Source organism: Enhydra lutris, unplaced genomic scaffold (genome assembly GCF_002288905.1).
Source record: "Enhydra lutris kenyoni isolate GAN:26980312 unplaced genomic scaffold, ASM228890v2 scaffoldscaffold4, whole genome shotgun sequence".
Classification (NCBI taxonomy): domain Eukaryota; kingdom Metazoa; phylum Chordata; class Mammalia; order Carnivora; family Mustelidae; genus Enhydra; species Enhydra lutris.
The window spans coordinates 48,726,299-48,744,172 of record NW_019154088.1 but is presented as its reverse complement, the minus strand read 5'-3'; the positions used below and the strand labels follow the sequence as shown (position 1 = coordinate 48,744,172).

The window sequence follows — 17,874 nt, the reverse complement described above, 5'->3', positions numbered from 1 at the left end:
TTTCAGATTCACTATCTCACAGAATTTTCCCAACCTTGTGAATTGTACAGAACCCTAGATGGCCGAGGATTAGAGTTATATTTGCCTAGGATCCCATAACAGTGGTAATGTAGGGTTTCTAATATCTGACTCTAAAGCCACATTTTTCCTTATACACCATTCATGCTTCCAGTATATTTTAAAATACAAACTGATCATCAAATGTCATTTTCTCATACACTGAGGTGTCACAAATGAAATCTCTTAAGGAAAAAAAGAAATAACAACACAGTCCTTCAGGAATTTGGCCAAAGAGATCTTATGGAACTCAATTATGCCTCTCGAGGGTGACAGGACAGTAACGATGCATCTCTTGGGCATGGAAGCAAGAAAAAAAAAATTCTTTGGTACCGTATTAAGTTTTCTGACCCAGCCAGGGAGATTATTCAGTAACACAGCCAAACTATAGTCCAGCCTCCATTGGTCCGGTTATGCTAATCTTACCACAAAGAGTGTAGTAGTAAGAAAAAGCCTGACAGTAACATTGATGATGCTAACAGCTGAACATCAGGCTTAACAAGTGCTGGGCACTCTTTTCAACACTTTTTATCCATAAATTCTTCTAGTCGGGCAGACTTGGGTTGAATCCTGGCTCTACCTTGCTAGCTTCGTGCTCTTTGGTCTGTTTCCTCTTCTGCAAAATGAATATCACAGTTTCTATCTTACAGAATTGTGAGAATTTAAAAAAAAAAATAAAGTGTGCCCCAAGGAAACAATACTCAATAAACATTAGCTGTGGTGGTGGTTCTTATTCGTGGATACAATGCAAGTATGGCTTCACTCTGAGGAATATTAAAAATTACTAATCAAATAAGTTGCAAATGTTAGTCCCCAAGGCAGACATGCAGACTTGGAAAAGAGAAAAATAACTATTTCATAATCATTGAAAAGCCAGATTCATGATCTGAAGCCACTTTTTATCTCAATATTAGAACCACTGAAGAAAAAAGATTCCATTGTGCTTCCAGGCCTGAGAAAAAGCATCATTAACTCCGAGACTGACCTATGACAAGAGTTCACCTGAAACTTTTTTTTTTAAAGCCCTTTAATGGGGCACATGGGTGGCAGAGTTGATTAAGTGTCGAACTATTGGTTTCAGCTTAGGTTGTGATCTCAGGGTCAGGAGATCGAGTCCTGTGTAGGGCTCCACGCTCAGTGTGGAGTCTGCTCAAAATTCTCTCTCTCTCCCTCTCCTTTGTCCCTTCCCCTACCCTCGCCTGTGGGCCTGTGCACTGTCTCTCTCTCAAATAAATTTTTTTAAAAATTACATATAAAAAGGCCACTAAAAAATGAAATGACAAATTTTAATAAAAGCTTCTAATCAAGAAGGTATTTTTTGCTCAGAAGCTATAGACACACTACAGTTCTGTACCTTATACAATCTGTAGTAATGCACGGCAACGTCATCCAGTCGGACGGCCTCTTTGATGTATTTAAGATGAGCCTCGGAAGCTGTCAGTGCAAACTGATCTTTGTGCATGTTTGGAATGTGCTTCAGGATGTAGTCCTTCCCTCTCTTGGAAACAACCTGTTGGAATACAATGGGTATGCAATGCAACATTTGTTGGAAGGATGGAAGTCCTACCCTCACCCTCAAAATGATGAAAGGACAAGAACCTAAAATAGGCCATGTAAACTGGCTAATTTCCAGTAGGAAATTTCCCACTTTCATTCCATTTTCACCATCTGTTATGTTACTAGGCTGAATCAGCTAATACTAGAAGCTACAAAGTCGATTTAGCTGTAATACTGCATATCTGAGAAGAAAAATCACAAGAAATGAGAAAAATATGTTCTCTTGGCTTTAAACTCACCAAGAGGAAAAAAAAAAACATGCAAACTTGTGAAATTTTGTACACATCACTGTTTATACTTGCAAAATGACTGGTACCATGAAATACATTGACTGTCAACATTATCTTCAGGTTCTGGATCCTACTTAACTCTTCTAAAATTACAGCCAGAGTGGGAGGTTCTAAATGTTAATCCAAAGAAGGCAGGGGACTGAGAGGAATTCTCCGAAACATTTCTGGTTTTTGCATAAAACGCTGATATGAACACTCAATTTGAATACTTGTGAGAAAACGATTTCATTCAAGCATTCATTACAATTCAACATGGCTCAGGTTTTCATGGGACAGTAGCCTGAGCCTTTAAATGCCCCAAATATATAGTAGCCAGCAGCTGCAGACTAAGAGAAAGGTACTGATTAGTTCAATGAGAATTATAAAATATGGAAAGAATTATGTGAAGACAGCAAAAGGATTAGTGCTTAAAATCATCAGAATAAGAAAATTAAAGGATTTTTAGATTGAAAATGTTTTTATAGATACTGACATTATGTTTCTTCCTACTGAATTATACATGATCAATTACTGGGCCATTTAAGAGGTTTTGCTGAGAACTCAGAGTTATAGATTTTTTCCTTCTAGACTCCTTTACATGGAGATCACCTAAGTGAGCATTTGTCAAACTTTCTCCGGTCAAAGAACACACAGAAAATAGTATTTGTAAGGGCACTAAAGTAGGTGGCTTTGGTGATCCCAAAGATTGAAGGAACTTGGATCTCAGCATACTGGAGGCTGTGGCACCCTGACGGGGAGCTCGGATTTAAAGGACCAAGATTCAGTGAGTACCTGACAACAACCAGGCAATGAAAATATGGGCTAATCAGAGACACTGATATGTAAAAGCCTGACACCTTTTGTGGTTTCTCTTCAACAACTGGAGCACTGTTAATCTGTCCACAAAAACTCACATGGAGCACCTCACTCTGAAATGCTGAAGAAAAAGTAAAGGTGACGTTTGTGCCTGTCCTTTAGAAGATACTGAACAACAGTTTACTGGAGGCAAAAGATAAACAGATCATTTGAAAAGGAGATGCAAAACGTTTTGTCGAGAGTCTTACAGAGCCCAGAGGTTGGGGGGGGGTTGGTGGTGGGCATGATCTAACTTTTTACAGAGTAATGTTTTTCTCCCTCCAAAGGGAAGAAGATGGAAGCTTGAATAAGAAGTAAGAAAGTAAAGACAATGTACATGCCAAAAGCAGGCCAGCAACTTCCAAGTTGCACCCTGTTTAGGACGGATAGCAATATTCTTGCCTGGTAACTCTAAGGAGCAGATGAGCTGTATCGAGAGATCATGTGTACAGTGCTCTCAAGTGTTAAATTTATATTTGGGCATCATGAAAGGTTTTCCTGGCCACAAATATCTGGGTTCCCATTTCTTGAAGCAACACAAGTAGCAGCATAATGAACTAGAAATGTGCTAGAGAAAACACTTTAAAATTTGAAAACAGTGCCTACCCAAGACGGGAAGTAAGCCTCTGGCTCAAAGTATTTTCCATAGTGCTTATTCCTTTTGAAGTTCCCAAGATCAGCCTGCAGGGCAAAGGCTGCCAGCAGGAAATAGGCCTCTTCTCGGAGCACACACTGAGAATGAAGCACTTGTTTTCTCAGGTGCCAGTAATAATAGTATCTTGCTGCTCTGTCACTGGGAAAATAAAAGAAAACAGAACTCACATTTGATGGAACAATCTGATGGCATGTAAACAGAACCCAAATCCTGCTATCCATCTGGTGACAAGAGCTCTTCTGTTTCTGCTCCCTCTTCTTTCCTCCCCCCAGTTAACTCCTTGAAAAAAGGGGGGGAGGGTTATAGCTGATACCTGATTGCTGCACCCAAGTCACAGGGAGGCAGAACTCCAAGTCAGACTACCCAATAGCAAACATACCATTTCCAGAGGCCTATAACCTTTGATTCATTCAGAGAATGGAAACAAGGTCTGAATCATTCCACTCCAATATGGTAAACATTTCATTGAACAAGGATTAGTAGAGAAGCCTAGGCATTTGTTGTCCACATTAAAAATTATTTTGCTGTAATAATGCTACACATATGTCATAAGCAAGGACAAATCTGAAGGGACGATCCTGGCTCTAATGTTTTGTTGTTCTGTTTTGGTTTGGTTTACAAGTACTCTAAGGCCCTTTTAAAAATATTTCTGTTGGGGCACCTGGGTGGCTCAGTGGGTTAAGCCTCTGTCTTCAGCTCAGGTCATGATCTCAGGGTCCTGGGATTGAGCCCCGCATCGGGCCCTCTGCTCAGCGGGGAGCCTGCTTCTCCCTCTCTCTGCCTGCCTCTCTGCCTACTTGTGATCTCTCTCTCTCTTTAAAAAAAAAATATTTCTGTTTATGTGCCCATTTAAAAAAAATTTAACTCTACAGTTGTTTTTTTTTTTTCTTTCTCAGAATGAATGAACTGGAAAAAAAAAAAAGCTTGCCTTAAATCTTTTTTTTTAAGCGGATGTTACTTTATGGGTGTGGTTTTATAAGCACATGTTGTGACAATCATGATGCTCCTCACAAATGGAAATACTAATAATGCACTCATTACAATCTGTTGAGGTCAGAAATAAAAATAGTTCCCATTAAATACATAGAGTAAGAAGTGCTGACTGGGGAAAAACATGGTCAAGCTCCAAAAAATGTCACAGGCAAACGGGACGCCTTTGTGATCAAAGTAAAAATGCAAGGGAAAAAAAAAAGTGTGTGTGTGTGTGTGTGTGTGTGTGTGTGTGTGTGTGTGTGTGTCTGTGTGTGTTTAAGGAGTTTATTTGCCTTCCTATTATTTTAGGTCCAATGTTTACCTGAGATTCATAGCTCATCAGCTGATGACAATAAAAACATGGGTTGACTTCAACTAAGATGGTGTTTAAGTATGAAAAGTTTAAAAATAAGGCATTTATGTAACTTTTTTCCCCCTCGGGACAGAATACTTTTCAGAACACTTCTTTTTATAATGCTGACCACACAGTGTTTGGACTAGTTCATCCCTGGGGAAAAGGACAGAAGTACGTGGAGAATTAAACATTCATTAGTCCCAGAGGGTTAATTAGTGGCTACATAACATATTTTGCTTCTTTTCAGCACATTCCACACTTAATAGGTAAAATGAGTAAAAATTTTACATAAATTTACTAAAAAAGTTTCTTAGCCTTTTAAAAAAATTATTTATGGGTTAATATTTTTTACTCTTAAATTTACAATATTGGTATTATAAAATACAAATATTAAGAGTGAACTTCACATATAACTCATTAGCCAAATGTATCTGTCTCTTTTACATGGCGTTTCTCAGAGTTTAAAAGTAAATAAGTAAAACAGAATCCACATTTCCAGTATTTTCTATGGGCCAACAAAACCACCACCTCTGAAAGTTTCTGGCACTGACCCCTCCTATACAAGTGATAAACTGAGCTTCTGAGATGGTAAATTCTGGGTCTGTATCATGAGCATAGTATTGTTCACGCACCCACTTCCGGAAAAAGAATCAGTCACTTGCCCTTGCCAAACCGCATCTAGGATTCTCACAGGAGAGCTCCAGTGGGTGTAATCTTAGCTTTAAAGCTACTGCTAACAACAGAAGCGAGACCCCAAAAGTGAAAAGAAAACCAGGCTGTATAAACACCATGCATTTTTATAGGAGAGAGTTCTTGCTTGCTTGCCCTACTACTCCCCACCCTACCCCCAGAAAAGAATATAATCCTTTAGTTTTTCTATTCTTCACAAAAATGCTAGTTCCTTCTCGAATGAAGTATCTTTTTGTTGACTGATTTGTTATCAAAATCGTGGAGTATAGAAAATGTGCGGCAGTGATATTATTAACATTTTTATCAATAGTTTATCATTCATTCATTCAACAAATATTTATTCAGTGTCTACTGAACCTCTGTTCTAGGAACTGAGGATACATGAGCATACAAAAAGATTTTTTTTTTTTAATTCCTCCCCTTTGGAATTTTTATCATAGCAGCTGGAGACAAACACACACAGGAACTTTATTCAGTATGTTAGAAGGTGAGTGTTGCAGGAGAGTAAAGATATAGAATTCCTGTCCTCATACCTGATCAGTCTGCCATTTTCCACATAGTACTGTACGCGGAAGTGAATGATCATGGGAGGTCCAAATTGGTCAATACCCTAAAACAAAGACACATATAAAAAGGAAGATATTTTTAGTTACTACAAGGGGTTTCCAAATCAACAAAATACCGTTATTTACAAGACAGTTTTTAAGTCTTGAAAGGTTTTATCTACTTTTAATGTGGAGGAGGGCAGTGGAGGCTGGCAGAGGGCAGACAATTGTCCCATATGGATGGATACCAAGTTCATGCAAACCTGGGAAGTTATAAAGCATCATCATGTATCTGATACTCATTCACCGTAATGCCAATGACAACATAAGGGAAGATAAAAATAAATACCAGTGGAAATTTCTAGTTGAGATCCAGCTCCTCTCCCAGCTCTATCCCCTGTGGTGACCATTTGCTCCTCATTACAAATGTTCTCTTGTTCCTCTGACATTCCACATACCAAATTCTAATATGCTGTTTGTTTATTTAGGCTTTAATGTGCCTTACTTTGTAGTTGGCTTTCAAGAAGACTTCCCGTTTATCCCAAGAATTCTTAAAATACAAATTGGAGGATCTAGGATTAGACACTAGGGATTTATTCCTGATTTACTAGGATGATCCTGGAAACACTAGGTAAACTCCCTGTGAATGATCTCCCATGTAAATGGAATTGATGTTTACTAAATAAAGACACCACCAGAACAAAAAGTAACAAAGTATCAAAGGTTAGTAAAAGTAGATTAAAAAATTATGAATAACTTCTAGAACATCAGTTTTGACAGCTAATAGAGTCACAAAAGAGGAGTAAGCATTTTTTTCATGGTTTTCATTTCAAAGCATTATCCCAAAATTACTACAAAGTTATTATCCAACATTATTTAAGAGATATCTTTTTTAAAAAAAGATTTTTATTGGGCGCCTGGGTGGCTCAGTTGGTTGGGCGACTGCCTTCAGCTCAGGTCGTGATCCTGGAGTCCCGGGATCGAGTCTCACATCGGGCTCCCAGCTCCATGGGGAGTCTGCTTCTCCCTCTGACCTTCTCCTCGCTCATGCTCTCTCTCACTGTCTCTCTCTCTAATAAATAAATAAAATGTTTAAAAAAAAAAAGATTTTATTTATTTATTTGAGAGAGAGAGAGAGAGAGTGAGCACGTGCACACAAGCAGGGGGAGTGACAGGAAGAGGGAGAGGGAGAAGCAGCCTCCCAGCTGAGCAAGGAGCCCAACCTGGGGCTCCTTGGACCCTGGGATCACCACCTGAGCCTAAGGCAGTCACTTAAGTAGCTGAGCCACCCAGGCAGTCATATATAAGCAGAGATCTAAAATCTACTGTTATATGCTATAAGCTCCTAACACTTCATTAACATGACATTGTGGAACTTAATTATTCATTTCCCTTTCCCATTCTCTACTTCATAATATTTTTATGAATTAAAATTTTTAAATTTAATGTTTTTCTAATGTATAACAGCTAAAATAAACCCTTTAAAAGATCAAAATAATTTTGCTTATAAATGTAATCTCACCCAAGTGACTTCGTATTGTCGTACCTTGCTGGCCTCTTTCTTCCATTCTTTTGGACAATACTTATACAGCTTTTGTGACAACTCCATATAGACATGTTCATTATCTGCACATTAAAAAAGGAGACAAGATGACAAAGAAAAGATTTAAAAGAAAAGAATATACACAAAGACAGGTTTTATTTTTTTAAAAGCCTCAAGATTTGTAAATGTGTTCTGAAGTCACATAGTACCACAAAAACTCAACAAGATACTAAAAGACAAAAGGTTGGTTAGACATTAAGGAGCTTTTTAATGAATTATTTTGCATTTTCAATACAGAACACATGCTATTAAAAATCTATAATATTTAGAAGAAACATTAGCTTCCACCTCATGTTTTTACTTAGTTTCTATGGTCATCCTAACGCACAAACTTCCAGCACTGTGGGCTTCCTTGCTCTTAGAGAAACATGCTTTTGTTGAGTTCACAGAGTATTATCATCACAGATGCAGAATAATGAAACAGGGCGGAAACACCATCCTAACTGCTATGTAAGATATTAAGGGACATACCTATTTCCAAGTGAGGGGCCTGACCCACAATTTGTGAACAACAGCCTTTAAGACTATTGCTTCTCTATTCTCCACTATAACACAGCCTGATAAAATGGCAATCCATTGCTCTCACTGCCTTTGGGATTGATCCTGTGGAATGAGAAGAATCTCATACAAAAAAAGAATGCCAAAGTGTTTCCTCAAGGGGATGATGTTCTTAAGATGAGCAGAAACTATGATTGTTGAAAACCCATGCAAAAATGATCTAAAGTTGAAGACAAGCTGGTAAAAATAATTAAAATTTTCAGATTTCCCGGGCGCCTGGGTGGCTCAGAGGGTTAAAGCCTCTGCCTTTGGCTCAGGTCATGATCCCAGAATCCTGGGATAGAGACCCACATCAGGCTCTTCTGCTCAGCGGGGAGCCTGCTTCCTCCTCTCTCTCTACCTGCCTCTCTGCCTACTTGTGATCTGTATCTGTCAAATAAATAAAATCTTAAAAAAAAAAAATTTCAGATTTCCCAAAGAAAATCTTTTAAAAGGGATATTTCACAACAAAACCCTTCAACATTCCTATCTCATACAAAGTTTTAAGTCTTCTTTTTTAAAGATTTTATTTATTGGGGCATCTGGGTGGCTCAGTCATTAAGTGTCTGCCTTTGGGTAGGGTCATGATCCCGGCATTCTGTGATCAAGCCCCATATCGGGTTCTGTGCTCAGAGGGGAGTCTGCTTCTCCCTCTCCAGCTCCTCTGTGCTTGTGTTCCCTCTCTCGCTATCTCTCTCTCTGTCATAAATAAATAAAAAATCTTTTAAAAAAATTTTATTTATTTATTTTAGAGAGAGAGAGCAGATGTGTGTGCAGGGAGAGGGGCAGAAGGGGAAGGGAGGTGAGAGAATCTGAAGCAGACTCCCTGCTGAACTAGATCCCACAACCATGAGGTGATGACCTGAGCCAAAACTAAGAGTCAGCAGCTTAACTGACTGAGCCACCTAGGCCCCCAAAGTTTTAAGCTTTTTTTTAAAAGTTTATTCCTTTTTCTCTAACCACCACTAAGGTGGTTAGAGATGCTCATGGAAAGTATGCTCATGCTCTAAGTATGCTCATGGAAAGCATTGCATAAAAATGTAGTGTGTCTCTTTGACTACTCCCAGGATAACAAGCCTGACCACACTGTCACTCCTGACTGAATGCTGGGGGGGGGGGGTTGATTGAAAAAGAGCCCTAAGACAATAGGAAGGGTAGAGCTACTGTTTATAAATGACATATTAATCCAATCAATTTGAATGAAAGGGATAGGGAAAAAGGTCCCAGGGACAAAAAAGGGTGCTACTTAAATCCACTTATCAGATCAACTAAATTATCTCCCATCTCTCATATGCCACCAATTAACATGAAATGAACAAGACCAGACAACCTTCCTATTGAATAGGATTTGAGTTTGGCTTGAGCTGCCATCTGAGGAAGCAATATAATAAAGAGAACTGAGACTGTTCACTGTGTAACAGCACATACTTTTAAACTACCACCACATCTCTACCATCTGACAGTTTGAGCGTGGCCTTATATTTTAAGAATTCAAGAGCACATATCAAAATCTGACAAAGCAGGTGAAGCAGTAATATCCAGTTGACGTGTGAGAAAAGTGAAGTCAAGAGAAGTCAAGTGATATTTCTAAAGCCACACAGCTAGCTAGCGGTAGAACCAGAATTAGAACCAGGTCATCTGATTCCTTTTCCAATGTTCTTTCTCCACACTACAATCTCTCTTTGAAAAAAGGTATCTTAAAAAGACTCTCGTTTTGAAATCTAAGGAAGCTATAAACTGGTTTTATTAGACTGACTTGTTGAATGACACAGACCAACAGTCTGGCTGTTGTTGTAGAATTAAAAGAATCAACTTTGAGTTTAGAATAAAAGGAAATTTTTTTAGAATCTATAGGGCATCTTATTTCTCCTGGGCCCTTCCTCAAGAGTGACTGAGGGATACACTGTTAGAAGGATGCACTGATAGAAGGATGGGGCTAAGTATTTGTGGTTTTATCGCTTTAACTATTACAGGAAGAAACTGAAGAGCGAATGGAGGATTCATTGGTTCTTGAGTTGCCCCCTGCTCCATGTTCTCTGGCCTCTCCTAAAAAGACAACTGAAAATGGTTCACATTTTGGTGGAGAAGGGCATTGTTTATCAGCTGATCATGACACACCTGGAAGATTTAAGCATTTTATGGTACTAACCAGATTCTCAACATGTCATAAACCTTTAAATTTAAACCAATTCCAGTAGTAGAATATGATTCATAAAGAAGTATAAAATATAATTAAATACATTTCATAAAAAAAGTATTCTTGAAAAACTGATCAAAGATATAAAACATATGTCTTTTGACATAAGACTAGAGAAATTTAAAAATGTTGATTTGAAAAAAAAAAGCTCATAAGGAATGGTTGCAGGTAAATCCTAGTAACTTTTATTTTTATTTTATTTATTTATTTATTTATTTATTTCAAATCCTAGTAACTTAACTCAAGATATTATGGGGGTGGGGTGGGGAAGAGGCTTGTATTGAGACCTTTATGTGGAGAAAACCTTCACAGAAAATATACAGAAAAAACTGATTCCTTATCTCCATATCATATAGTCTAATTGGAAAAAAGAGAAGGTGTGAAGAGGGAAAAACAGAAAATAGGAGCAAATTAGTAGATCACTTTGTCATACTATATAGTCAACAGTAAGAGAACTTGAATAGAGTTATTTTTCTTATGCCTAAATGCTTTAATGTCGAAAATCATAAAAGAAATTATAAAAACACTCAAGAAATTGCCTACTAGCTCCAGCTGCTCCCTAAGTGCAAGGAAACAAAAACCAAGCTTATGTTCATTAAAACATAAAAGAACAAACACAAAATCTAGATTCCTACAAAGGAACCCATTTTTAAGTTCAAACTATAATACATGGTCTAAAATACTACATCTTAAAAGAAATAGATCAGTTAAGATTTTAAAAATGAATACTAAACTAAAAATAATGACCAGCTTATGGGTATTTTGATAATCACAATCTTATCACCATGTGCCTAAATTAAGTTACAGCTATAAAACATCATTTCCTCAGGGATAGTTAGCTAAATTCTATCAGAGATGGGACTAAGACCTACTTTGTATGACACTGAGTCCAAACAGGTGACAGTCCTTTAGCCTGAGTAGGTCACACACCTGAACCAGCAACTGGTGACACAGAATTTTAACCTGTAGAGAAAAAAACAAAACAAAACAACACAACACAACTTGAGATAGCAAGTAAACCAAGCCTACTCGCTGAGCCACAATCAGGCAATTTGTTTTATTTATTTATTTTTTTTAAAGATTTTATTTTAGAGAGAGAGAGAGAGAGAGATCAAGCTTTCTAGTGAGAGGAGTAGCGAGTGGGAGGGAGAGGCAGGGGGAAAGAATCTCCAGCAGACTCCACGCTGAACTTCGGAGTCTGATGCTGGCTTGATCTCATGACTCTGAGATCATGACCAGAGCGGAAACTAAGAATCAGATGCTTAACCGACTGAGCCACTCAGGCAACCCCACAATCAGGCAATTTAATGCACCCTAAATATACACCTTAAAACTACAAGCAACACTAGTGAAACAACCATTGGTTCACGGAAATTGCTTTAATCTGTATTGTATTTCAATAATGATTATCACAATACGAATGTTTAGGAAATGGTAGTAAGGTACCAATACTGTCTTGTACAAGACTCATAAATCTTAGGACACATGGACAAGGCCTTATTATAAAACCATGGTGCACGATAAATATTTCAGAGGGTATCCAAAACAGGCTACTCAGATTATCAAAAGCTGAGTCAGACAAGTATCTTTACAAGGAAGCTTTTCTTCTTGATAATATACTACAAATTTGAGACTTAAAATGTCATACCATCCAAGGAAACTTTAATCCTTAGTTTTGACTGTATTTTTAAATGTCATAAACAAAGCTCTTAGGATAAAACATGATAAAAAGTTAACTGAAAAATTACAAACCACAAACTATATACACAAACCATGCTGTAACTCTATGTAATTGCTATTCAAATAATGCTGTACATTTCCTCCATATATATGTGTGTATATATATATATATATATATATCCCACATACTTTTTATTGCTCTGCTAAGTTTAAATCAAGTATTTGGAGCCTACTGATAAACCTCTAACAACTATCAAGTAAGTAGTATTCTTGTTTAAAACTGTAATTAAGTAAGGCTGTGGTTCTGAAGTCTTACCTGCTGTGAAAACAAGCTTGAGTTATTTGTATTTGTATATTATGAGTCTTTAAGGCTACGTTTTAGCTGACTGTGAAATTTTTCAAGTTCTTTAATCTTCAGGGGCAATGGAGCTTTAAAAAGTGCTATACAGAGTATGAGCTATGAAGAATTAAAGTATTATCTAAAAATACACTCCATATGGAACTTGGTAATAAAAGCAGCATTTGGTCCTAAACATCAGTGGCTGGCTCAGTCAGTTTAGGGTCTGACTCTTGGTTTCAGCTCACATCATGATCCCGGGTCCTAAGATCGAGCCTTGTGTTAGGCTCCACACTCAGTGGGGAGTCTGCCTGAGATTCTCTCCTTCTCCTTCTGCCCCTCCCCCTGCTCATGCTCTCTCTAAAATAAATAAATATTTGAAATAAATAAATAGATGTCATTGTTACTGAGCAAGCATGTTTAATGTATATCCCCCCCCAAAAAAAGACTTGTTCCTTTAGTCTTAGTGAACAGGTATAAACTCCTGGCCACTATTTATATTACTCAAAAATTTTTTGTACATTTACCATAATTTTATTGTCAAAATTTACCAAGTTTCCATATTTAACATTTACCTGATGATTAAAATCATTTAAAACATCCCCTACTAGTTCAAACTCATAGAGAAACTAGAATGATCAAACAAAGTTTACCCCACATGCAGAAAGACAACATTCTATCATATCAACTACACATGTCAAGGAATAAACTATCTTTGTTTAAAAAATATTTAGGGGGCGCCTGGGTGGCTCAGTGGGTTAAGCCTCTGCCTTCGGCTCAGGTCATGATCCCAGGGTTCTGGGATCGAGCCCCGCATCAGGCTCTCTGCTCAGTGGGGAGTCTGCTTCCTCCTCTCTCTCTGCCTGCCTCTGTCTACTTGTGATCTCTGTCTGTCAAATAAATAAATAAAATCTTAAAAAAAAAAAATTTAGAAATGAGGACAAAATGAGACCATTAATAAAACTGTTTTTGTTAGTTAATTTGTTAGACAACAACATTACAAATATCAACTGCAGTCATATGAATACAAAGATAACACTGTGGAAAAAGACAGACCTTTGGGAGCCCTGAATTGGTTTTCTAGCAATGAGGGGCCTCCACACTACTTAACTCGGTCCCTCCTCCCTCCTTTGTTCAACAGCTTGCTAGACAGAAGTTCGGACATGGCAGGGGAATCTACGTGCCCTGGAATAAGAAAATCTTATAGGTCTAGAGGGAGTCCAGATTTTCCATTTGAGCTTCATTAACAGAGCTCCCTAATGAAATGAACAAACAGCTCAAAGAAATTAAAACAAGTGCTACTCTATTAAGTGCTCACTTACTGAGCAATTCCCAGCTGCCAGGCACTACAATTAGCGGTTTATTCATGCTATATCTTTAAATCCTCGCAATGACCCTGATGAGGAGAGGAAGATTATCTCTACTTTATAGATGAGGAAACAGAAGCAAAAAAAAGACAAAACAAACAATCAAACAAAAAAACCAACTAACTTGTCCAAGGCTACAGAGTATGTCAAGGAGTAGGGATTTCAAGTAAGGTCCCTGTGACTCTAAAACCCTCCTTAATCATGATGACAGACGGCTATACAATCCATGATCATAGTCCTGACCATCCTGTGGGGGATATTACACTAATTTTGCAAAATAAGGGAAGTGAAGACACGTAAAATTAATCTCTGATGAGGAATTAAAGTAATAATAGCAGCTACTATGTTGTGTCAGAAATGATGCTACGTGCTAACCCTCAATTCGCACAATCACATAGTATAGTTGTAACAGAAGTGTTATTCCTATGTTCCTCAGCTGAGATTTTAGTACAAATTAATTTTTTTGAAAATTATAAATTTTTCATGAATAAAATTCCTCATGAAGACAGATTAGTCTGCCTTCCACTTACCTGAGGTCAGGAAGGTTTCATTCCATATCCTATATGTGTGGCTAAGTGTTTACACGAACACAACGGATATACAATGCAACCAGTGGATTATGTTTAAAGACATAAACAGAACTGAGAGAAGTTTCTTTTCTTTCTTTTTATTTATTTATTTATTTGACAGAGAGAGATCACAAGTAGGCAGAGAGGCAGTCAGAGAGAGGAGGAGGAAGCAGGCTCCCCACTGAGCAGACAGCCTGACGCGGGACTCGATCCCAGGACCCTGAGATCATGACCCAAGCCAAAGGCAGAGGCCTAACCCAGTGAGCCACCCAGGCGCCCCCTGAGAGAAGTTTCTTAAGTGCTTAGCCTACATGTGTTGATTTTGAATTTTTTAAAAAAATTCAGTGGGTATCTTTTTATAAAATAACTATATAAAAACTGAAATAGCATATTCACCTATATTAGTAGAATTACATTTTAATGTATTTTGCCCATGACCAAACTGAAAAAGATAGGTTGTTGAGTTTCATTAGATTTTTAAAAATGAAATGTAAAAATAATAGCCTATCACTTCACATACTCAAAAACAACATCAGGTACTCTGAATAATGATGTTGTTAATCAAAAGAAATTCTGTCCAACAGATGATAAAATTCATCCAAGAGGTAGGTTGGATGCTCGGACAATCCCTCTGAGCAAAAACGAGGTTACATTAGTAAATCAAGAAACTAAAACTGAGAAACTATGGCGATTGTCAGAATAAAACCAAAATAATTATGGTAATAAGTAGAACCTTTTCCTGTCTAAATTTTTTAATGAAGCTACTTAAATGTCATATATATTCAGTATAACACTTAGAGATATTCTTTTATATAGCAATTGAGTTAAAAATATATTAGCATATAGCAAAGAAAACCAATTTAAGGCATGCACTGAGGCAAGTTTCTCCCTAATTCCATCTGAATACAATCAGAAAAAGGAAGAATATGAAAGCTGATAACAGGGAGAGGGGTTAAAAAATGCTAGGCATGATTCTGATTACTATAAACCTGTTTGGCAGCCTCTGCCAAAGCTTAACACAGACATACTTAGATTCCCAACTCTACTCTTGAATAAACCCCAGAAAAGTATACTACGGGTATACACATAAAATGCTCATAACAGTTTTATTCATAATAGCCCAATACTTACAACAACCTAATATTCATCAACAATAAATAAACAAATTGGGCATATTCACACAATGGAATATTGCACAACAGTGAAAAGGAATTAGTGTTACGTGCAATAGTGTAAATGAATTTCATAGGCCAAATGTTGACTGAACGGAGTCAGATACAAAAAAAGAACACACCACATAATTTCAGCTGCGTGAAGTTCAGAAACAAACTACAGAGGAGGAAACAGTTACTACCCTTTGGGTAGAGACTATTGTCCAGGTGGAGTCACAAAAGATCTTTCCGGGGTGCTGAAAATACAGCATATCTCAAGCTGGATGATGATTACATGCATATATACACTTGTAAAAACTCTCTGAGCTGCACACTTAAGATCCCTACACTTTGCTGTAGATATAACTCTATTCCTTAATGTCCAGGTTAACTAAGACAGTTAACTCTGACTCAAAAACTGAAAGCCAGAGCTTAGTGCTCAAGTGCACAGCCTTTCCTGAAATTGGCTAGACTCAGGCTACTATTAACGATCAAGACGCATAGTAAGAAGCTAGCAATTACTACCATTTCACGTGTGTGTCAACTCAAAAGCATTTAAAAAGCAAACTCACATTATATATTAATAAAAATTTATATTTCAGTAAAAAGTTGTAAAACAGTAAGGTGTTAGTTTTTCTATAATACGGTCACCAAAATTCTGCAATTTTGCCCCCAGGTGAAAGAAGATTGAAAGTAGCTGCTCTTAAGCCATAATTCAGTTTATCCTTGTATAGGCAACTTTAACACCCCAGTTCTGCTCCATTACTCACGGTCTCATTCTGTAAGGCTTTCGCCCTTCACCAGGTAGTAACTTGAATGTGGTCACTGGGAACATATTCTGGGAACAGAATATTCAAACATTTCTAAAGTTGGGTCTACTTACATTTATGATGATGTTCAAAGATTCATCATTGGGGAGGAAAATACACACACTCCGGCGGTCTTGCATGACTCTGTTGTTATGGAAGTTCAATTTGTTCATTGTGTTGTGGGCTCTCTAGTGGTCAGGGCTGGGCTCTGAGTCCTCGGCAATTCCTCTGGTTCCGAGCACTCCAAAGCCAGACTCCGCTCCTCATCACACGCCCTGCAGGAGAAGCAGCGTGATGTTCCACTGCGTAGGTTTCATAGCTGTAGGAAAAGCCCCAAAGCCAGCCATAAATAACGGCAGCGAGACTGGCGAGGAGAGAGCCAGGGAGATGAGCAGCCGCACGACTGCTACTGGCACTGGGACAGCACGTCTCAGAGCTGGTGTTGCCTGGCTTAATAAATGAGAACTCCCTGAAATGTGTTCTGTATTTTGCCCACTATCAACTGCTTTAAAACTTTCATTCACAGTCATGAATTAAACATAAAGCCAGTGAGTGCCTCATACGTTCAAAGCAGTGCTATGTGCTGCAAGGCTCGCAGAGGCAGAGAACCTGCCTTTGAGGAGCTTCCAAGCTCACGTGGGAGATAAACGAAGGCTTACAGAAATAAACAAACACAATGACAAAACAGCCGCAACAACAAAATTCTCAATCTTGCTTTTTTTTTCCATTACAAACTCAAGTTAAATGTCTTGGCATTTTCATTACATTCCTTCTTCAACCACTGTGGTCTGGCTTTTACTCCTTTGCTTCGCCAATGTGGTTCTGCCAAAGGCAGTCAGGATCTCCAGACCATCAGCAAAATCTCTAGGATTCACTTCAGTTGATCTCTCTCCCTTAACAAGGTTAAGCCCTACTTAAAACTTTTTTCTCCCTGAGTTTTTACGGCATTGCTCTCTCTCCTGATCCTTTAACCTGATGACACAAACAATACCTCTATGTACTTCACCAACCAACTAACATGTAGAAATAACAAAACTGTATATATCGACCATGTTTGTATACAAAAGAACTGTGGATATCTGATCAGTTTATTAAACACATTATTTCTTTTTAAGATTTTATTTATTTATTTGACAGACAGAGATCACAAGTAGGCAGAGAGGCAGGCAGAGAGGGAAGCAGGCCCCCCGCTGAGCAGAGAGCCCGATGAAGGGCTCGATCCCAGGACCCTGGGATCGTGACCCAAGCTGAAGGCAGAGGCTTAACCCACTGAGCCACCCAGGCTCCCCTAAACACATTATTTTTTAACTTCTCTCAGGTTTCAACGTATACAATTTTTTTTTTTTTTTTGCAAGTAATGAAGACTTATCTCCAATCTTCAATTCTCACACCGTTTTTCTGTTTCATGTCTTATTGTACTGGCAAAACTTTGGAGAATAATTTTAAAACAATGGGGGATAATTTCTACTTTTAAATGAGTGTGTCTACACTGTTTCATATATTATTGCTAATATAACACTATTCAACCAAGATATGTTAAGGCTAGTTGCCCCTCAAGCCAACAGTAATTATTTTTCTCCAACAGTATTTATATTGTCTCTTTCCAGCAGACAGAGCAGAAGAGAATTTCCAGGAATACAGAATTGTTTTACCAATCAGAGAGTATAAC

At 37.9% G+C, this 17,874-nt stretch overlaps 1 protein-coding gene across 2 annotated transcripts in view; it reads right to left on the bottom strand.

Moving 5' to 3' along the window:
- Positions 1-17,874, bottom strand: part of LOC111161741 (FERM domain containing 6) — a 79,349-nt gene that overhangs the window by 24,661 nt on the left and 36,814 nt on the right. Inside the window, exons 2-7 of one of the 2 annotated variants that reach the window (XM_022525656.1) lie at positions 16,280-16,480; positions 11,165-11,255; positions 7,502-7,581; positions 5,944-6,020; positions 3,345-3,531; positions 1,412-1,567 (exon numbers count right to left, since the gene is read on the bottom strand). In XM_022525656.1, the coding sequence (XP_022381364.1) occupies positions 1,412-1,567; positions 3,345-3,531; positions 5,944-6,020; positions 7,502-7,581; positions 11,165-11,255; positions 16,280-16,378 (690 nt within the window). In that variant the 5' untranslated portion in view covers positions 16,379-16,480. Of the gene's footprint in view, positions 1-1,411; positions 1,568-3,344; positions 3,532-5,943; positions 6,021-7,477; positions 7,582-11,164; positions 11,256-16,279; positions 16,481-17,874 lie in introns of those variants that run through there. The other variant, XM_022525647.1, reaches the window with a different exon arrangement.